At 44.2% G+C, this 23,267-nt stretch overlaps 1 protein-coding gene across 1 annotated transcript in view; it reads right to left on the reverse strand.

The window, feature by feature from the left end:
• LOC126474227 (uncharacterized) overlaps window positions 1-23,267 on the reverse strand; it is a 919,981-nt gene that overhangs the window by 294,738 nt on the left and 601,976 nt on the right. Inside the window, exon 6 of the mRNA XM_050101692.1 lies at window positions 14,220-14,279. Within this exon, the coding sequence (XP_049957649.1) occupies window positions 14,220-14,279 (60 nt within the window). The remainder of the gene's footprint in view (window positions 1-14,219; window positions 14,280-23,267) is intronic.

Genomic DNA, 23,267 nt, shown 5'->3' on the forward strand with positions numbered 1-23,267 from the left:
AAACTCTAGAATTTATTTAATTTGTGAAAAAACGAATGAGCTGTTGTATTTTAAACTTCATGTTTAGAAAAAACACAAATTTTGTAGTTAGTTACCTCAATTTTTACCACAGTTTTTAATAGATTTGGAAAATTCTAGAGTTTCATACACCTTTAAGTATGGTTTGTATGCTGTGCAAAATTCATCGAAGAATCTCTCTTACTTATGAAGAAAAGTGTACCTATAGCAACAAATACTGACATTAGTAAGTGAAAAAAATGACGAAATTTCACATGTAACAAGAATCATTTCGTTATGTTTTCGAACTTCCACTGCTATGAGTGTGAATTCTGAATCCTTCCTGGTCATGCTGACAAAGTTTTATGAATTTATTTGTAAAAGTATAGACAGTGGAAAAAAATGTCCTGTGGTGCCTCTCCTGCTCTAAGCCGGCTCGTTTGACGTCCTACCCCCATTAAGGTGCCCACTAGTTGCTTAGGCACTAGATGAGCACGGTATAGGTTTCAGACTTATAGTATTTCACAATTATTATCCAATTCACTGGACATAACCTTTCTTGTTACACACTGCACATGACCTCGCTGTAGGATTGACTGAGGGATCATTGGAGCTGTAGGAGTGACCTGTTGTGGTGAGGTGGGGAGGGTCAAATGGTGCAAACGCCTCTAAGCACTATGGGACTTAACATCTGAGTTGATCAGTCCCCTAGACTTAGAGCAACTGAAACCTAACTAAGCTAAGGAGATCACACACATACATGCCCGATGCAGGATTCGAACCTGCGACCGTAGCAGCAGCGCGGTTCCGGACTGAAGCGCCTAAAACCGCTCGGCCACAGCGGCCGGCTAGGAGGGGAGGGTAAAGGGCGCAGTGAGGCACTTGTGTGTGTGTGTGTGTGTGTGTGTTTCCCACAACTCCTAAACCACTCGACAGATTTCAACCAAACTTGGTACAGATGTCCCTTGCTCTCGGGCAACAGTCCCTCTAGGGATAAGAACCACCTACCTACCATAGTTCAGGAGATATGACGCCACCAACACTGAGATGCATAAAGTTTTAATACATTTATTCTTTACTTCTAAGAAACGCCTATTTTCGAGTCAATTTAAGGAAATACCTGATACCTCGCAGCGCTTTTGACAGTTTCCAGCTGTGAAGAGCAAACGGCTGTAGGCGAAAACAGTAGCCGTCTATAGAGCTATGAAGAGGCGTTGCCATAGAGACGTTTACAAAAACGCACGGCTTAAGGAACTGTCCGGGAGCATCTCACACCGAGTCTACTGCATAATTTCAAAGGTGTTTTCACGAACACGTGGAAATTAATTTTTTTCGATATCACACAAAAAACACAGTTCGTTTTTTTTACATTTCTAATAAAAAGACTGGCAAAATGAATACCCAGTCAACGGCGGACTTGTCAGTTAGTGATTAAATAAAACTTTGCAGCTAATAGTGCAGAGTGGCACTGCAGGAGGTGCCGAGTAGCGTGGCTCAGCAGCTTCTGCTGGTGTTCAGTCTGTGAGATCGCTCCGCACAACTGAACGCGGAAGTTGGCCGGTGATGTGCGTGGAAGGCTGCAGGCAGACCACGAAAAAGCGGCGCCCCGCCCCACGCATCTCGGCGTATTTCCGGACTGCGAAGTCATGCCGCAGGGCTGGTGACGGCCGCAATCGACATCGTCAAGGGACAGACAGCTCTGCTCTGTTCTGAGTACCAAAAGCATTCTAATACACATTCGAGCTCTTACATAAGTACTGCCTAACTAGTTATGTGGTTATCCTGAGCCGCTATGAATCAAAACACAAAGGAATTAAAGACGTTAGCTGCCAGGAGACATCGATTCATATTTGTGCCAGATAGGGATTCGAACCCCGGTCTCCTGCTAACTAGACAGATGCGTTGATCACTACGGCATCCATACATAGTGGTCTCCGTAACAGTACTGACTACGCTAGCACGCCTCCCGTCAGACCTAAATCCTCAACGTACGTTAATGTAGTGCCCTGCTCAATAGCTCCATTACTCGCAGCAACTCGCCGACTCTTAAGGGAATCGGCTAGATGCACTACATAAACTTATGTTGAAAATTTGGGTCTGACGGAAGGCGTACTGGGGTAGTCCGTTAAGGAGACCACTGCGTCCGAATGGTGCAGTGGTCCGCGCATCTTCCCAGTAAACGTGAGACTAAGGTTCGAATCCCGGTCTGGCAAAAGCTTTCAACCTGCCCCATTGATACAAGCCAATGCCCACTGGCAATGTCTTTAATTCCTTTATGTACTGCCTAGCTGTTAGCTCGCCGTCCCCGTCACGCAAGCAGCTTGCTGTACTTTACTCGGACGCGTATGTAACGTGGCATTTCATTCGTCTGGTGCGCCTACAAAGAAAGTAGTTTCATGTAAGTGAAGGAAAACTACAGTCGTCTCTAACAGTAGTCTTTCAGATGTTTTACTTTTTGCACAAAATAAAAAACAACACTTTTTGGCTTAGAGTTTTTGTCTTTGCTTATTTCATGCGGTTTACAAGAAACTGATTGGTACAATAAAAATTATTTCGCTTATTACAGCCTCAAATCGATTCTTGATAATGCGCTGGCTATATTTTCGGTACTGGACACACAGTTATTACGATGTTCCAAAATCAAGTAAACCACCGCACTTAATTCAAAGAATTTGGAATAAAAACTGCAGTTTGTTAATCGCATTTCTTTCTGTCACAACAAAACTCAATGCATTCTGGAGAACGTAACTAAAGTATCGATTATAAAAGTTAAGTACTTCACTACTTTCATCAGTATTTGTTTCCAAATATTCTACCCTCTCGTGTTTTCGTGGTTATTTTTGACAAGCAGTGGAATAACTCTTATACGGTGCTACTATGATGATTACCCTGAGATTGTCAGCTGTATTGGACGCGATCTCAGAATCTAAACACGATTGTTCTTTTTATTACGGAAGTTTATTCGCACAGATCGTACAAGTTAATCATTGTGTATTTTTAAGCAATCTGGGCGAATAAATTTCTGTAATAATAAGAAGTGAATTAAATTAGGGTTTTTTTGAACTCTGCCGTCTGCAAAACACAATGCACACATTGTGTTTTACAGAAAGCTGAATTTAAAAAAAATGCAACTATAAACTATGCAAGATCTATTTCTAATACGTCTTTCACTGCAATGTTCTCTCTGTACTACAAGAGAACATATCAAAGCCGTTTCCAGAATTCTCATAATGAGAGGGAACTGGAAACAAGCGAGAACGCATAAACATCCGACAGATATTCCAGTTCTGGTCTCGGGTGCTGCCAACACGAGCCGGTCCTCAGTGTGAAACGAAAGGATTTGTTCTCGGATGTAATATTCGATCACTTAAAATCGAAAACGTCTCAGTGCTCCAACTGCCCAACAGAGGGCTCTGTTCTGCCTCACAGGCGCCACCGTAGTCTGACAGTCTGAAAATCCGACTTCTTTTCGAACAGTCGAGCCATAACAAGTGCAAAAAGCACCCAAACGATACGTGTACTAATCCTAATATACGAAGTTTTACTACTCTCTGGAATACCGTCTCGAACGACGCGGCAGTGGTTGAGCGCGACGACAGAGTAAGGAAGCTGCCAGTTTGCTGGTGTGGTCACTAGTGGGAGGCGGACGTTCGATCTGCCTACAGCAGTGAGCTCAGAACCGCTTTGGCTGTTGGCATCCTCTCCTCTGTAACAGGCAGCCGCGGAACTCAATGAGAAATGCTCGCCAGTTTCATTTCTGTCGCCTTTGCGGGCTCCAGCGGTAGTAAATATTTCTCTACTGTAGTAGGGTGTCCACGTATGGATCGTTAAATAAGCGTTCAGGAGTGCAAATCAGAAACGGAGTGAACACCGTTTATAAGATCCGCTGATGAAATTACGATAGTCACGGAAAGCGAAGAAAAGTCACAGAAGTTGTTAAGTGGAGTGAACGGATTAATGCCGGCCGCGGTGGCCGACCGGTTCTAGGCACTTCAGTCCGGAACCGCGCGACAGCTACGGTCGCAGGTTCGAATCCTGCCTCGGGCATGGATGTGTGTGATGTCCTTAGGTTAGGTTTAGGTAGTTCTAAGCTCTACGGGACTGATGACCTTAAATGTTAAGTCTCATAGTGCTCAGAGCCATTTGAACCATTTGGACAGTTAATGTTCAGTAAATCTAAGATTCGAAACTAATGAGGAGTACCAGAAATGTGATTAGCGATAAATTTAACATCAAAATTGGGAACAAGAAGGAAGAAGATGCGACAAACCCACTAAAGAGACAGCCTACATTACACTTGTCCGTCCTCTGCTGGAATACTGCTGCGCGGTGTGGGATCCTTACCAGGTAGGATTGACGGAGGACATCGAAAAAGTGCAAAGAAGGGCAGCTCATTTCGTGTTATCGCGCAATAGGGCTTAGAGTGTCACTGATACGATACGCGAGTTGGGGTGGCGGTCACTAGAAACAAAGGCTGTTTTCTTTGCGGCGAGATCTATTTACGAAATTTCCATCACCAACTTTCTCTTCCGAATGGGTACATATATTGTTGTCAACCACCTACGTAGGGAGAAATGATCATCATAATAAAATAAGAGAAATCGGAGCTCGAACGGAAAGATTTAGGTGTTCCTTTTCCCACGCGCCATTCGACAGTGGAATGGTAGAGAAGTAGTATGAAAATGGTTCGATGAACCCTCTGCCAGGCACTTAAGTGTGAATTGCAGAGTAACCATGTAGATGTGGAACAATAATTAGACGAGTGAAGGAATTCGGGGATCTTCGAAGCAAAACAATGCATGACAGGAGAACCAGGGAGGATGTGAGAAGCAGACTAGCACAGAAAAAGGGAGCTTTACTCGCTAAAAGCAGCCTAACAGCAACAAATATAGGGGTCAACCTGTGAAAAGAATTTATGATAAGGCACGTCTGGAAAACTGCTTTGTTTGAATGGTAGTGGATCATGGACTTTGAGAAAACCGAAAACAAAGAGAATGGAAATGCTTGCGATTTGTATGACAGACGAAAGCAGAAAATTAAGTGGACTCGTAAGGTAAGAAATGAGGGGGGGGGGGGGGGGTCTACAAAGAGCCGGTGAGGTAAAACCATAAAGAGGAATTGGACGATCATCAGACGTTAAGTCAGCAGGGAATGGCGCAGGTAACTGTAGAGGGCAAAAGGAGTAGGCCAAGACAGATACTGAAATATACCCAACAAATAACAGAGGACATTCGTGTAACTGCTACTCTGAAGTGAAGAGGTTGACGCAGGAGAGGCAATCACACTAGTCACAAGACTGATGACAACAAAGTAAAACACATAACTACGCTCTTCTGTTTCAATAAGAAATACGGCTACCTTCCTGATTAATACAAGCGAAAACGACTGTAGATGGCACATTTGGCTGTTAAGTCTCTGAGAGTCCTATATCCCAACAAGCCACAATTAATAGCCAATTTTATTACTTCTACACCATATTCTTCAATCTAGCTATACCTCGAGCCGCAGAATATCTGCAGTCGCCGCTAAATACATTCTAACTGTCGAAAGAACGAGCAATTAGAAACTATGTCCGCCGGCAATGTTATGTGAAACTGCATTGCTAATCGCGCTGCGCGTTGAAGTCTGGCTGCTATTTGTTGGTCACGATTTCTTGTAATGTATAGACATGATGACAGTGGGCGCTCACAGAATTCAGTTGGTTCTGATGCGTATCATTACTGTTTCTGACAGGATTCTGGAGATCAGGCGAATTATCCTCGTCCGGATTCCAGTGAGAACTAATTTATTGAATGCTACAGCGCTCACTTTTTCCCATAGTAATGTTCAAAGTTTTGAGCGACAGCATTCGTAAAACGAATGGAACAGTAAATACGAAGTTCGTTACCCGTAATTAATCGTTCTAATATGCAATATTCATGTTCTGTATCAACATCCGATCCTAAAAATTTTCAGTGTTTATGAATTTCACGCAACTTTTTGCACACAAAACAATAGTTTTTACTCACAGCCAAGGGGAAAGTAAGTTACGACTGAAGCTAGAGAAGAGGAGCACCTATCACATACCTTCTGATTTTACATTTAAGCTATATGACGAGAATCGGGTAAAAATCGTAAAAAAGTATTTTAAAAGTGAAACTAAAAACGTAAGACTAAAAACAAGAGTAGATCCGATGCTCAGGGCACACGGAAACCGCACAGAAGGAGAGAGACACTTTGAGATGGTTCCTCGGACTCTTTAGGCGGAATCACTGTTGTGTCTGTTGCAGTCACATCAGAACAACGGTAATGTATGCTGACGAAATTATGGCCATCATTTCCAAGCCGGTAGTAACGGGTTGTCAGAGCAGGAATTATTCGATCCCGAGAGTAATTTTACGGGCGTTAATTGCTGTGCGAGAGACCGCTGTAGTGATGGTAACAGGCAGTGGCAGATGTTTGGAAGCTCTGCTGTCTTACGGGGATGGGATGGATACTCCCGAAATCGTGACGCTTGCAAAAGTTGTGAATGTAAGCCCCATTAGCAGCATTCAGAGTGTCTCCTGTGACGTCACAGAAGCTTTTCGTTATTGGCAGGAAAATGATGTTACCAGTGGGTCTATCATATGATAGCACTGGTAGAAAGCAGTTATTGTCGGAGGAGTAATCATTCGATATGAAATTCAAAAATGGTTCAAATGGCTCTGAGCACTATGGGACTCAACTGCTGAGGTCATTAGTCCCCTAGAACTTAGAACTAGTTAAACCTAACTAACCTAAGGACATCACAAACATCCATGCCCGAGGCAGGATTCGAACCTGCGACCGTAGCGGTCTTGCAGTTCCAGACTGCAGCGCCTTTAACCGCACGGCCACTTCGGCCGGCTGATATGAAATTCAAACTGGAGAGTTATTTTCCCTGTATTACTTTTAGTACGAATACGACAAACGCATGTACACATGTTGTAATATCAGATTTGATACCATACTTGGCCGCGGGGGTAGTCGCGCGGTCTAGGTGGCCTAGTCACGGTTCACGGGACTTCCCCGTCGGAGGTTCGAGTCCTCCCTTGGGCATGGGTGCGTGTGTTGTCCTTAGCGTAAGTTAGTTTAAGTTACATTAAATAGTGTGTAAGCTTAGGGACACATGACCTCACTAATTTGGTCCCACAAGACCTTCAAAAAAAAAACCTTGGTACTAATTCCAAACTTAAAATTGATACACATCTCGATAATTTACGAAGAAAGGCATTGATACTGAAAGTACCGCGAGGTACTGATTGTTCTTTCTACCGCATTTTAAAGTTTACTGTCAAAATGATTTATTTAGATTACAAGATGAAAAATGGGAATTATGCTATTTTTTAATCAACATTTTGAGTATACAATATTACACCAGCAAACTAAATACAAGCCTTGACGTTAATTTTTTGCTACCCATTCAAGCCAGTACTACTGTAGTACATCAATATGTTCATTCTTTCAAGACAAAAAATGGTTCAAATGGCTATGAGCACTATGGAACTTAACATCTATGGTCATCAGTCCCCTAGAACTTAGAAAGTACTTAAACCTAACCAACCTAAGGACATCACACAACACTCAGCCATCACGAGGCAGAGAAAATCCCTGACCCCGCCGGGAATCGAACCCGGGAACCCGGGCGTGGGAAGCGAGAACGCTGCCGCACGACCACGAGATGCGGGCCCTTCAAGACAAAAGCACTGGCTCATAATAACCTTTTGGGAAGGCAAAAACATTGGTTCTGAATCAAGGTGTAATAATGGGAATTTTACTAGTTTGTTTGAACAAAGTCGAGTATTAAATAAATAAGGTAATTATTTTCCCAAAGTGACGGGTGCATACTTAATAATATACACTACTGGCCATTAAAATTGCTACAACAAGAAGAAATGCAGATGATAAACGAGTATTCATTGCACAAATATACTAGAACTGACAAGTGATTACATTTTCACGCAATTTGGGTGCATAGATCCTGAGAAATCAGTACCCAGAACAACCACCTCTGCCCGTAATAACGGCCTTGATACGCCTGAGCATTGAGTCAAACAGAGCTTGGATGGCGTGTACAGGTACAGCTGCCCCTGCAGCATCAACACGATACCACAGTTCATCAAGAGTAGTGAGTGGCGTACTGTGACGAGCCAGTTGCTCGGCCACCGTTGACCAGACGTTTTCAGTTGGTGAGAGATCTGCAGAATGTGCTGGCCAGGGCAGCAGTCGAACATTTTCTGTATCCAGAAAGGCCCGTACAGGACCTCCAACATGCGGTCGTGCCTTATCCTGCTGAAATGTAGGGTTTCGCTGGGATCGAAGGAAGGGTAGAGCCACGGGTCGTAACACATCTGAAATGTAACGTCCACTGTTCAAAGCGCCATCAATGCGAACAAGAGGTGACCGAGACGTGTAACCAATGGCACCCCATACCATCACGTCGGGTGATACGCCAGTATGGCGATGACGAATACACGCTTCCAATGTGCGTTCACTGCGATGACGCCAAACAACGGATGCGACCATCATGATGCTGAAAACAGAACCTGGATTGATCCGAAAAAATGACGTTTTGCCATTCGTGCACCCAAGTTCGTCGTTGACTACGCCATCGCAGGCGCCCCTGTCTGTGACGCAGCGTCAAGGGTAACCCCAGACATGGTCTCCGAGCAGATAGTCCATGCTGCTGCAAACGTCGTCGAACTGTTCGTGCAGATGGTTGTTGTCTTGCAAACGTCCCCATCTGTTGACTCAGGGATCGAGAGGTGGCTGCACGATCCGTTACAGCCATGCCTGTCATCTCGACTGCTAGTGATACGAGGCCGTTGGGATCCAGCACGGCGTTCCGTATTACCCTCCTGAACCCACCGATTCGATATTCTGCTAACAGTCATTGGATCACGACCAACGCGAGCATCAATGTCGCGATACGATAAACCGCAATCGCGATAGGCTACAATCCGACCTTTATCAAAGTCGGAAACGTGATGGTACGCATTTCTCCTCTTTACAAGAGGCATCACAACAATGTTTCACCAAGCAACGGCAGTCAATTGCTGTTTGTGTATGAGAAATCGGTTGGAAGCTTTCCTCATGTCAGCACGTTGTACGTGTCGCCACTGGTGCCAACCTTGTGTGAATGCTCTGAAAAGCTAATCATTTGCATATCACAGCATCTTCTTCCTGTTGATTAAATTTCGCGTCTGTAGCAATTTTAATGGCCAGTACTGTATACGTGGCTGAAATCGGATATTTATTACCGACTGCGAATGGTATGCCTCGTTGGAGGTTCGAGTCCTCCCTCGGGCATGGGTGTGTGTGTGTTGTGCTTTTTAAAGTTAAAGTTAGATTACTTAGTGCGTAAGCCTAGGGACAGATGACCTCAGCAGTTTGTTCCCATAGTCCTTACCACAAATTTGCAATTTGCGAATTGGTACTGTACGTGTATATTCTGTGTAGTACATAGGTACTGTATCAGTTTTAATTCTTATTAAATTACTAGTCTATGCCAGGCACTTTATTGTGAATAGCAGAGTAATCACTTAGATGTAGCCGGCCAGTGTGGTCGAGCGGTTCTAGGCGCTTTAGTCCGGAATCGCGCTGCTGCTACGGTGGCAGGTTCAAATCCTGCCTCGGGCATGGATGTGTGTGGTGTCCTTAGGTTAGTTAGGTTTAAGTAGTTCTAAGTTCTAGGGGACTGATGACCTCAGAAGTGAAGTCCCATAGTGCTCAGAGCCATTTGAACCATTTGAACTTAGATGTAGATTTTCTCCAGCGTCATAGAACACTTTCGATACTTAAACTACACAACAGCTATAGAAACAAATGTATCAACTGTCATGCGAGTTAATGGGATCACGTCTAGGATAGCGCGTAACTAAGATTTTTCGGAAGATGCTTCGAACGGTACGGGAGTTGTGCTGTTTGCCTACAGCCTCAGGGGGATAGGGTGGATCCTTAGGAAATCCAAATTAAGTGTCTAGGCCTACTCGGGAGCGTTTTGGATATAAAGTCATTACTTCTCTGGGGTTTCAGCGCTAGCCTTTACTCCAATCAGTATTCAGCGGGTTGTAATGAATGGTACGTTTCGCAAAATTTTTCTTGTTGGTAATTTGCTGCCACTTAGAATTTCTCACACTGTGTTTGCTTCCGCGGCGTGTTTGTCTGTTTGAGATGCAGCTCAACATGCGGCCTTACAGGGAAGGTCGTTGCGACGTGATGTCTGCGCCACGCGTACAGGCGCGGACTCGCGTATCGCTCGGCTTGTGGGGGTCACATGTGGGGAGTCGCCGTCGTTCCAAGGTCCCAGCCCAGAAAGGGCACGCCGGGCGCCGCCGCCCTATACGGCCACACGCATACACACGCACACACACACGGCCAGCTCCTGTAAGCAATACCCAGTCTCCTCGCTGACTCTGATGAGTTAGTGCGTTCTCTGCGTGCGAAAATACTTCGTTTCAGAAAACATCACGTGTCTAACACACGAACAGCTTCAGTATGTGGACTGCGGCCTCCCTGTTCGTGTAAAAGCAATTTTATTCATTTCCTGTAGGGTTTACTGCCGCGCTGTTATTTAAACTCCCGCTTACGGTATGTCCTTCACATTGATATGCTTTATTCATAGCTGCGAATCTCCATATATCACCTGGATTCCCAGTGACCCAAAAGAGGTATACCATAGGGTCCAGTACAAAAAAAATGCAATACAGTGGCATCGTCCAGAGATCACGGACGCATATCAAAGTCGGCAGTGCACATCGATACCACAGACACTGGCGATATCTTGTTGCAATCCGCAACGACGAATGCGACAGGCTGAACAAGACCATACTTCTCTTTCAGCACTGCAGTGCCCTCGCACGGAGGTCAATATAGAGCCGAGCACGGAAGCGTTCGCTCCAGTTCGTGACCTAAGCAGTCAACATTATCGAGTAGAACTAAAGAGTTATTCAAATCTCAGATGGAAGTGTACTTTTGTAGATGCTGAACGTTGCAGTTCAAGAGAAAGAGTTGTAATTGTATGCAAAGATTGATGCTTTAATAGTCAATGACTGTTGTAATATATCGAGCACTCTTATGGCAAAGGACGGTATCAAGTTACGTAAATTATATGTGTTAGTCATGTAATAAAGTGAACTACTATTTTATATATTGTAGTTCCAATGATCTATGTTCCAGAGCAATGAAAAAAACCACAGTTGTGGCTGGACGACTGTAGTTTTATCTCGTCCTAACAAATAAATACACTACTCTTCGAGTAAAAGATCACACCACTCTTCAGTTAAAGGTCAGGACCGCTGCTGAGCCACAATAATGACGCAATTTAAAAAGATTTATGTCTTCACATTTACAGCAGATTAAAACTATGTGTCGGACTGGGACCTGAACTCAGAACCTGTCCTTTCGCTGGCAATGTTCTTCCCAACTGAGCTATCCAGGAAAACTCAGAAACAGTTGCCGCTGCTTCAATACAGCCAGTACCTAACTCTTGCTTCGCAATTTTCAAAGTAACGCTCCTCCATACCATATTGCAAACATTCTGGAAATAACCCCTAGATTGTGGCAAAACTAATTGTCGGTGATATGCCTTTCTTTCTGTAGCGCCAGTCCAGCTTCTGCGAAATTTGGGAAGTAGAAGCGATACGAAGCACTAATAGCCGCTCATGCGTCGTGCCTGGGTGCAGATCACTCCGTGACGACTTTATCTGTGAAAGACAAATGTCACGGATTGAGTCCCAGCCTAGGCCACAGTTGTAATCTCTCCCGAAGTTTCAAAACTGCACACAGCAAAAGATTCAATATCGAATTCTGTTTAGCAATCATAAGACTACACTCGTCCCCTTAACAAGACAGGGAATCATCCATTCCAACTGTTTTTAATATCATCAGGCTATTACTACTGCTATCTCGAAAGCATCAACTCACAATTATTCACTATTCGGACTGTAAATGAAAGGAGGAATGCTGGTAGACAGAGCAGATCTCTGAGCCCGTCTGATTTTTTTCCTAACCTGCACAACGAAATCCGTGACAGTCAAACAGAAGAGGCAACTATTCCTCATGTTGTTCATCGCTGCTCCATTAAATTTAGGGCTTCCATCCGTGCAAACCCTCTTTCTTCACCTGAAATGTCGCCGTATACCTTTTGGACGAGAGACGCCAGCACTCGCTCCGTCCTTTTAAATCCGCGGACCGCGCCACTGTATATGCAGCCACAGATACACAAGCGCCAATACGTTGATCCACGGCAAAGATATATGCATAAACTGAGTCACTGGCTGCCCAGTCGATCCATGTTCCGATATCGAATTATCGTCAGGAGCTGCGTTGTAGCGATGTCATTGCGAGTCTATTAACGAAAGCGCCGGTTCCATTATCTGTCCGGGCTGAAGCCGTTATCTTTATTAATTAAATTTTTCGCCCAACGAATTTCAACTGCTTCTTTCACCATCGAGTCTAAAAAGTATGAAGTCAACGTCAGTATTTCGACATTTTTACACTGTACAGCGTGACCAGTGTCGATGCAGTGCTCAGTCACAGCCCATTGATTGGGGTGAAAGAGGACCGTGTATCTCTGGTTGTTCATGCCTCTTTAATGGACTGTACAAGTCCTCTGCCCGATGTTCGAAAGGACACATTCGCAGAAGGTCTTGTAAAACGTCATTCTTGTGGAGCATGTCATCTTTGACGGTAACCAAAAGTACTGCTGTCTTCGGTAGAGGGTGAAAAATCACTTTAACTTCGTGCTTGGCGAGAATCCGACCTATTTTTGGTGACAGTCGTTCCACGTATGGCAGGAAAGCCAGGGATGTAAGTGTCCCTAGCCGTCTTCTTTCTCGTCCCGTACGTCCACCTTAGGTTCTATCCGCAGAGTACGAATCTGTTATGGAGAACAAACGGTTGCTTCAAAAACTCACTTAATTCTGCTCATCGTGTAGACTGTCTCTTCAGAAATGTTATGTGCTCAGTGAACTAAAGTTCTGAGAACATTCATCGTCTAAAACGGGTGGTGGCAGCTATTTGCAAATAAACATTAAGTTCGTATGGGTCGCCTTCCAATAAACTGCGTGTCCCAAGAAGCCGTCATCTTTGCGACGAACCAAAGCACCCAAAACTGCAAGGCATCCCTCTTTTTCAATTTCCGAACAGAATTTTCTCATGCATGGAAGTAAGATGATTTAAAACTCGGGCAATTTATTACCACCGTGGGGCCGCACTACAACCATGCCATCAGCAATTGTCCAAATTACTCTGTGTTTCAAATTGGTAGGTTCCAGCGTTTCTTGCTCGAAGTCCTCCACAAAGAAATTAGTTACCAAGGAAGAAAAAAGGTTCTCCCTTACAACACCGTCAGTCTGTTCAACAATTCATTACTAACTGAGGTCAGAACGTGTTTGAACAAAGCTGAAACCTCTTTATCACATCTTTTGCCAATAAGAAATAAATATTCTAAAGGAGGATCCTCCGTGAATAATGAATTCTGATCAAAGCAGAACTACTCAGTCTCGGTGACTTAAGTTTGGCAATGAAGTTCGCAGAAATGCATATGTTAAGAGCAAATTTTCCCATAAAAGCTTTTACGTAAGTTGAGATTATTGATAAATTTGTCTCTGACTGCAAAAATTATCTTCAGTTTCTGCTGACTGTGTAATGATCGATTTAGGAGCTACCAACACAATCCTCAGATGTATGTTGTACACATACTCTAACCGACTTCAGGTATGTTCTCCTTAGGATCGCACTTGCTGTCATCACCGTTGAACAGCGGTGCGCATACCTGTAAAATCTGTGTCCACAGACAGTCTCGGGAAGAGAGGCGCAGTTGGAGGGTTTTCCTATTTTAACCAAGTGACCACCGCACGCTAAGATGAACGTGATATAGAGCACTAACATTGTCGCAAGAATTGTCGCAAGCACACACATTCGTGATGTGGACATAGTCTATGTCGATGCATTTATTATGCCTAGTTACGAAACATTGTCTGCGATCAGAGAAGTAGTCTTATGACAGCTGTAGAAGAAGTAAAGCGATTTCAGGAGGTCAGGCCTAAGCATTCAACCGGAGCGATTTCCATGCTCCAGGGAAGAGTAAGTCAATAAGCTAAAACGCAATTTTTGACTTGCGTGGTTATGGATGTGAAGTCTCAACCACGGCTCCACACTGCTATTCCAGGACAGAGCAGGACAGCCAGCTAATCACTTTGTGTATAGAGGTCTCAACTCACCGGACAGTGGCGGCGTTGACGTCTGTGTCACGTCTGGCGGAAATCCCGTTCAATGGTTCCCTGCAACAAAAAGACAAGCGTCAGTATAGAATGCTTGACCGCTACCTGAATAGAAGGCTACTTGACAGCGATACCCCCGTCGGAGGTTCGAGTCCTCCCTCTGGCATGGGTGTGCGTGTTGTCCTTAGCGTAAGTTAAATTAGGTAGTGAGCAAGCTTAGGGACCGATGACCTGAGCAGTCTGGTCCCATAAGACCTTACCACAAATTTCACAAAAAGAATTGACAGCAATACACCAAGTAAACGTCGCTCACATTTATTACTCATCACTCTAGTACTAAAACACAGTCCTGGAGCCCAGTAACTAACTCTCTCGCCATACCCTTGCAAGAAATGACTGATCTTACTGTAGCTTAATGGATACACAGAAAGCAATGGATGGCTCAAGTACAGTGGACACGGACGCCTTTATTTAGATGAAAATGTTAATCGCCTGTCGTATAGCGACACAAATACAAAAACAAAAGCCGATGACTGGTCAGGACTATCCCAACTGTTGGCCGATACCGCAATGACGGTTGTATCAAGTGAGTACGGATCTAATCAGCGCAGAAATCCACATTCGTACTTGACCTTGGCAAGTCACGTGCGATCAAAAGTTTTCCGAGCGCTTCCGTAAAACATGTATGAATAACACGTATACGAACAGCTTAAGGCCATACTCAATAAGTCTGGAGAGGATCATTATCCAGCAGGACATCAAACTTTTATTGATGATGATGATGTCGATGTTGTTGTTGTTGGTGGTGGCGGCGGCAGTGACGATGACGACACAGAAATTCAGGTTATGCTATTCGAATATTTAAAATGAATCTTCGCTTAGGTAGCACCTAATGAAAAGTACTCCGTCCATCGTAAGTGTTGAACAAGGTCGTTGAGTAATGTCTGAAAACAGGACGAATGCACGTGCTTTAATTGCGGGACTGTGCCCGTTTGATCCTCGAGTGGACGCAGTAGTACCATTGATATAGCCTCTGCACTTGTTTATTAATTTCTATAGTCACGTAAGTAATCCAATGGAAAAATCACTTTCCGAGACTATTGCCACTCACAGAGCGGAACATTACTACTGCGAGTTACCGCTAAATGAAGTTTTCCTTATCAGAAGATAAAGGTTCAAATGGCTCTGAGGACTATGGGACTTAACTTCTGAGGTCATCAGTCCCAAAGAACTAAGAACTACCTAAACGTAACTAACCTAAGGACTTCACGCACATCCATGCCCGAGGCAGGATTCGAACCTGCGACCGTAGCGGTCGCGCGGTTCCGGACTGTAGCGCCTGGAACCGCTCAGCCACTCCGGCCGGCAGAAGATAAAGCAGTGTGAGTACCGAAACATTACAAACTACAATATCAAAATTATATTAAACAGCAATTTTTTCTACTATATTTGTCGATGCCCGCTAACTGTCTGTGCACAAGGTGGCAGGTACAGCGGAAGTCGAAACTATATTTGCTAATACTTTCAGCCTAGAGCGCTATAATTTTGTTTTCTGTATTCCATACATTGTAAGTTTCGGCTTTTGCCATCATCAAACCAACACGACTGTAACCATGTGTGACGAAATATGAAACGCTGAGTGCGGGATGATCCGATGATTGCGAAATTAGTAATGTGTGGACTACATAAAAAAAATAAATGCACTTTTTACTACTACGTACCAAAATGATTTCTGGCCCTAACCTGGAGCGCACAGGTGCACTGTCACTGCAGGGGGGGGGGGGGGGGGGGAGGGGGGGGGGGGCGAAAGTGCTGCCACTAAGATGATGTAACCAACTGGCCAGCGTTGCCTCTGGTTCTGAGGGCAACACAACATCTGGTTCTGCACGGACAGAGCGTACGGGACACCGATGAGAAAAGCAGGCGGCCATATACAAGCGTTTTTGTGCCCCATTTGGTTATTGGGCCCTTCGAGGTGAGCCCATTAAGTAAACAGCGTACTCATCGAGGGCTGTATGGTTACTTGGCAGGAATCGCGCGGCAGCGTCGTGTTAAGTAATAACGCAGAGCTGAGCTTGGGAAGGTGAGAACGTCAGAGTGGCGCTTCCTCATTCCGATCTGTCAAAGCGTGGGAAGCCACAGCCATGACGGCGCGGCTTGAGTGGGGCCGCCAGCCTAGCAGAACCCGGCCAGCACAGCACAGCGCCGCTGAAAGCGGACGCCTTAGCTCGGTTCGCGGAACGGCGGCGCTTTGCTGACGAGGCGGAAGGCCGTCTTCTGTCCCAGCGCCACTGTCACGCGAGGGCGGGTGCTGCGCAGCTTTCGCGGCCTTCTAGTTTTAAATCTGTTCCACTTCCCACGCACTACGCCACCGACGTGTTGACGCCCGAGAAACGGGAATGAGAAGGCAGTAATGCGCAACCACACGCTACACGTCTGCAAGCCGGTGCCGTCCGTAGCATACTTGAAAACACTGACCGGCACTTTTGTTTCACAGCTCTCTTCGGGCACTATCACATTGCCAACTTTTTCTCTCATTCTAACTTGTAAGAATCAATGTTTGAGTAAACCAATGACCGCTTTAATTCCGATGATCCATTTTCTCGTAAAAATCTGATGTACTTCGCCGTTTTTTGAAACTATGTCGTTGTGCCATGCGTACACTTTACGGTGATACAAAATACCGAAACCTGTCAGTGGTGCAGAATAAAAACTTTGTAGCGCAGAAGTGCTGTTACTAATACGTATGAACAACCGCCCGCAGTATCGTCATTTGGAGGAAGGGAGGGCGAGGGGGGGGAGGGGGAGTTCTTGGTTCTTGGTTCCCACTTGAGCTACGAAGATAGGATAAAAAGAAGTTTTTGGTTTAGCCCGCACCATCTGCCATGTATATAGCCATTCGGACATCGGTCTTACTGTAGCTATGTTACAGTATGTTAGTAAAGGTTGGAACAACGAACCGGAGATGATGCCAAGGCAAAATTGTGCGAATATTTTGCACAAGATTTTAATTCGGCTGAAATTAATGCTCAGTTAATGGCACAGTTAGAATTTTGCGCTTAAATAACTCCGGACTGGAGCGAGACTGATGGTTCAAATTTTGGTTGACTGGTGCATCGGACCTTAGTCTAAGGTAGGTTTAACCATTTGAAAAAATCTTGCTCAGTTTGGATTTTACGCGGAAAAAAAAACAGGTTGTTCTCTGATATTTTTGAAGGTCGCTAGTTCTATAGTTTATACTTGTACTAATCGATTCAAGCTTGCATGACGGTAGATAAAGTCAAAACGATTTTCTTTTAATGCAATAATCTTTATCCGCTGTCGAGATATGATTGTTTAAAGTCGAGCTAAATGCAGAACATAAAATGCGTTCTTACTTGAACTGAATGCGCGGGAACGGTTTAAAATTAATTAAATAAATAAAAAGTGCATTCTTACGATAAAATTGAAAACTCTCTTTCAAAAATCTAGCTTCATTCGGATTTTACGTGCAAAAAAAAAATCTTTGGGAGTTTTTTTACTCGCGTTACTTCTATGTTTCAAAGTTAGTGCGAATCGGTCCCAATTTTGTAAAAAGGTAGAAAAATACATGTAATTAATGGTCGTCCTGTTGTTTGTGAAAACTTTATCGGTTACCACGATATAAGAGACGTGGCTCGAAAGATAATAAGAAAACGTATACCGCATCAGTGATGGCCCGCGTCTACATCAGTGTGTCATGCTATGGCGGTCTGAAGTCAAAATTATGGTTGAGTTAAATGTGACGAGCGGAATGAATAACCGTAGCACAAAAAAGGCGATTATGTCTTCGGCAAAGATAGGCAAGTAAAAGAAGGGAACTAGCTTTTCGACTTATCTGGAAGCTTCAAAAACATTTAAATCAAAACACCTTGACATTTCCGCGATTTTAGTTAATCCTACTTCCCAGCTCTCTTAGAACTTACGTGCTTCTAGAGAATAGGATGCATCTATTATACTACAGGAAGCATCCGAGAGTGGGATTCATCTACAATAGGAAGAATCGCAGAGTGGGGATCTATGCATCCTAAACTTTAATGACACGTTGTGTCATATGCCACGACATGACAAATGCCACGTTGGATGACATGATGGCATGTGTCATGTTATACAACATGATTAAATGGTACAAATGGCTCTGAGTACTATAGGACTTAACATCTGAGGTCATCAGTTCCCTAGAACTTAGAACTACGTAAATCTAACTAACCTAAGGACATCACACACATCCATGCCCGAGACAAAATTCGAACCTGCGATCGTAGCGGTCGCGCGGTTCCAGATTGAAGCGCCTAGAACCGCTTGGCCACACCGGCCGGCAGACAAGATTACATTTATCATTTTACTTTAGTTGACGCGATGCAATATATTGCACGACATCGGTACTAACTAATACGAACACGTAAAAAGGCACGAATATGTGAAGATGTTTTGATTTAAATGTCTATGAAGCTGCCAGATAAGTCGAAAAACATGACGGATCAATGACATCTACGAAAAATCCTAGAATTACACGCAATCGACACATTCGCTAACTGAAAACGAGATGAACCGTAGGAAAAAAATCACCTGATATAAGATTGTTACACTTGATATAAGATTGTTCTTCCAATATACTAATGTTACTCTTTCGCGGTTCACACCAAAGAAGTCAACCAGGAGGCAAAGCACCAGACCATGTGAAGAAACAACTCAGAGGGCTCATTCCAACCAAATAGTTCTGTAGACGAGCTCGTACGCACTTTTTCCTGCCAGGCCATTGTGTGTCGTCACGCGAGGGCAATTCGCTATCACCGTGACGTCATAGTGTCACAAGCGTCTGCGTCAGAGGAGATAGCGCTTCTCAGAGCCCGCACTGCCCGATCGTGCTCTGATAAGGTGATAACGCTGACTGCAGCAGGCAATGTATTCGCATTCACGAATGGTATTTTTGGCTCCGAAATAGGCAGTTCCATCGACGTGCGTTTTAAATCCACAATATCTTGTCGACCCCTGCTCAGGACTCTGGGTTTCTCACACTGGCCTCTCAACATTTATTTTCCACAACATCGTTTCATCTAAACATTGAGGTGACGAAAGTCATGGGATACCTCCTAATATCGTGTCGAACCTCGTTTTGCCCTGCGTAGTACAGCAACTCGACGTGGCATGGACTAAACAACTTGTTGGAAGTCCCCTGCAGAAATATTTAGCCATGGTTCCTCTATATAAGTCCTCTCGATTATGTCCCATAAACATTCGATGGGATTCATGTCGTTCGAGATGTCCAGGATGTTCTTCAAAGCAGTCGTGAACAATTGTGGGACGATGGCATGGCGCATTGTCATTCATAAAAATTCCATCGTTGTTTGGGAACACGAGGTCCACAAATGGCTGCAAATGGTCTCCAAGTAACATTTTGAGTCAATGATCGGCTCGTTTGGACCAGAGGACCCAGTCCATTCCATGTAAACAAAGCCCGCACCATTACGGAGCCACCACCAGCATGCACACTGACTTCTTGACAACTTGGGTCCATGGCTTCGAGGGGTCTGCGCCACACTCGAGTCCTACCATCATCTCTTGCCAACTGAAACCGGCCACTGTTTTCCAATAGTCCAGGGTCCAACTGATGTGGTCAAGGGTACAAGACAGGCGCTGCTGTTAGCAAAGTAACTCGCGTCGGTCGTCTGCTGCCGTAGCCCATTGAAAGTAAATTTCAGCGTACTGTCCTAACGAATACGTTCGTCATTACGTCCCACACTGATTTCTACGGTTATTTCACGCAGTGTTGCTTGTCTGTTAGCACTGACAAATCTACGCGAACGTCGTAGTTCTCCGTCGTTAATTAAAGGCCTTGGGCCGCCACTTTGTTGTCCTTAGTGAGAGGGGATGCCAATAATTTGGTCTTCTCGGCACACTCTTGACACTGTGGATCTCGAAATACTGAATACTGTAACGATTTCCGAAATGGAATCTCCACTGCTCCTAGCTCCAACTACCATTCCTCGTTCAAGGTCTGTTACTTCCCATCGTGCGGCCATAATCCCGTTGGAAATCTTTTCAAATGAATCACCTGAATACAAATGACAGTTCCGCAAATGCACTGCCCTTTTGTACCTTCCGTACGTGATGCTACCGCCCTCTGTATATGTGCATATCGTTATCCTATCCATTTTCTCAGCTGATAGTACTCCTAGAACTAGCTACGGTGAAATAAAATCTGCATGTGGATCGCACCTCTTTGGCTCTTGTCCACAAAGGTGATCAGTATTTTTCTGCATCCATTTTCAATAAGCTGTCACAAGAATTGAAAAATCTTAGTCGTAATCGTCTCACTTTCAAATCTACATTAAAGAATTTTTTCGTGACTCACTCCTTCTATTGTGTCGTGCAGTTTCTGGAAAAAAATTAAACAAATTCCTGTGTTATATTGATTATTATGCTAATACGTACTCAGCAACTTGTAATCCGCATAGAAGTACGGTAAATTTTATTTTATTTATTAACTTTTATGATGTAATTTTATGTGCTGACTCGTCCCATGAGCATGATGATTGGCTCCTCAATTTGGTCCTATGGAATTAAACTTTTAAGTAATAACAATAATATAAGAACCCAGTGTCGACAGGCAGTTCAGTTGCCGTCGGAGTCTCGTAGCGTGTGGGCAAACCCGCGTTTGTTACTTCTGCCTCCTGTTTTATTTTATTGGAAGTACAATTATTATTTTCTCATTTACTCCCGTATGAAGTGTTTTGTTGATAATCGATCAAAATGCAAAAAAACAGTAGAATTCATAAATACAAAGCTAGAAGACAGAAATGACGTACAGCCGGCCGTGGCGACCGAGCGGTTCTACGCACTTCAGTCTGGAACCGCGCGACCACTACGGTCGCAGGTTCGAATCCCGCTTCGGACATGGATGTGTGTGATGTCCTTAGGTTAGTTAGGTTTAAGTAGTTCTAAGTTCTAGGGGACTGATGACCTCAGATGTTAAGTCCCATAGTGCTCAGAGCCATTTTTGAAATGGCGTACACTATTCAGCAATCAGCCTTAGCGTGGCACAGAGAAAAGTGAGGTATTCAGACTGTAAAATCTGAGACGAGTTCTGTAATTTACAGAATCTAGCACAGAAAAGAAGTAAGTTAAGAGAACAAGCTCAAATCACATCTGCTTGAAAACTTCATCTGTGACTACTCTGAAGTTTTATGAATATAATTTGCGCGCGCGTGTACGTGTGTGTGTGTGTGTGTGTGTGTGTGTGTGTGTGTGTGAGAGAGAGAGAGAGAGAGAGAGAGAGAGAGAGAGAGAGGTGTGTGTGTGTACGTGTGTGTGTGTGTGTGTGTGTGTGTGTGTGTGTGTGTGTGTGTGTGTGTGAGAGAGAGAGAGAGAGGTGTGTGTGTGTGTGTGTACGTGTGTGTGTGTGTGTGTGTGTGTGTGTGTGTGTGAGAGAGAGAGAGAGAGAGAGAGAAGACATTGAACATAGTTACGTAATATCACATTACATACAAAATAATTTAAGAAAGGCTGCTTAAGCTAAATGTAAAAGACAGACATGTTGATGAAACTTTCTGGCTTTTCGCGGGCCGCCGCTAGAGGGTGAAAATTCATTTCGAAACAAGCTACTCACCGCAATATGCTTTCTTCCAGACCAGCAAGGTATGCAGGAAAGCTTCTCTGAAGTTTGGAAGGTAGGAGATGAAGCACTAGCGGAAGTAAGCTGTGATGGCGGGTCGTAAGTCGTGCTTTGATAGCTCAATCCGTAGAGTACTTGCCGGCCGAAAGGCAAAGTTTCGAAAGTTCGAGTCCCTGCCCGGCACGCAGTTTTAACCTGCCAGGAAGTTTCAGCATACGTTGAAGCTGACTAAGGGAAAGAAACAGACAGCAGGAAGAAACTCTCTCAAACCTTTCGACTGGAATCACTATCGCTCGGTTTTCAGAAGCGAGAACTTGCAGCGTTCGGTCTGCGACGATTTCCTGGAAGATATCCGTTATCTTGGATTAGCGCGAGGCGCCTCTTATCGCTGCCTAGACAGACCACTATAACACCTCGCCCCCGTAGAGAGATAGCCATAGGCAGCCACACACCCACGCAGCGCAGGTAGCGGCTGGAGCTCTCTGGTGCGCCATACGGCCTCACCAGAGCTGCACGTGGAAGCACCCAGACCACTGTACCGCAGTAGCGAATGACGGGTAATATACAACGAGAGTGCAGCAATAAGAGCCAAGTCCTAAGCTTAAAATGTCCAAAAGTCGTTCTCCCTTACTGTTCAGTCTCTATACAGAGAAATCAATGAAAGAAATAAAATAAAGGTTGATGAAGAGGACTAAAATCAGGGTGAAATAATACTAATGATAAGATTCCGTGATTATAGGGCCTATTGAACAGTATGAACAGTGCAAAGAGCGTAGAAATGGGTTGATAGTGAAGCAAAGAAAGAAGAAAATATTAGAAGAAATTCTGTTACTTTAAGCAAAATAATGCATTACGTACGCAGGAACGAGGATATGAGAAGCAGACCAGCACATGAAAAGTCAGCATTCCTTCCCTAAAGAAATATACCAGTATCAAAAGTAGGCCTTAACTTGAAAAAGGAATGTCTAATAACGTATATCTGAAGGACAGCATTGTCTGGAGGTGACTCACGGAAATTAAAAAAGGACAGAACTGACCCGTTCGAGTTGACACACGGTTGATTGCAATTAAATATGCTGATTGGAAATAAGGAGGTTCTTGGGACAATCGCCGAGGAAAGGAATATGTCAGAAACGTCAACTTGATGAAGGAAGAGGATTCAGAGACATATGTAAAAGTATCTTCGAATCGTGATGGACCTCATAATCCAGTCACAACATTGATTAAAGAAATAACGTCACAGCCTTCTCTCGTTATCGATAAGTGTCTTTCGACTACATCGCGAAGCACCACAATTCTACTGTACTTTTATTCACGTGACAAAGCAGATGACAGAACAATTTATTTGGCACGGTATGAGACTCATTCTCAAATAGTCTGTTTAGTACAGTTAAGTACAGAAAAACTTTCATAAA

Source organism: Schistocerca serialis, chromosome 4 (assembly GCF_023864345.2).
Source record: "Schistocerca serialis cubense isolate TAMUIC-IGC-003099 chromosome 4, iqSchSeri2.2, whole genome shotgun sequence".
Taxonomy (NCBI): Eukaryota; Metazoa; Arthropoda; class Insecta; order Orthoptera; family Acrididae; genus Schistocerca; species Schistocerca serialis.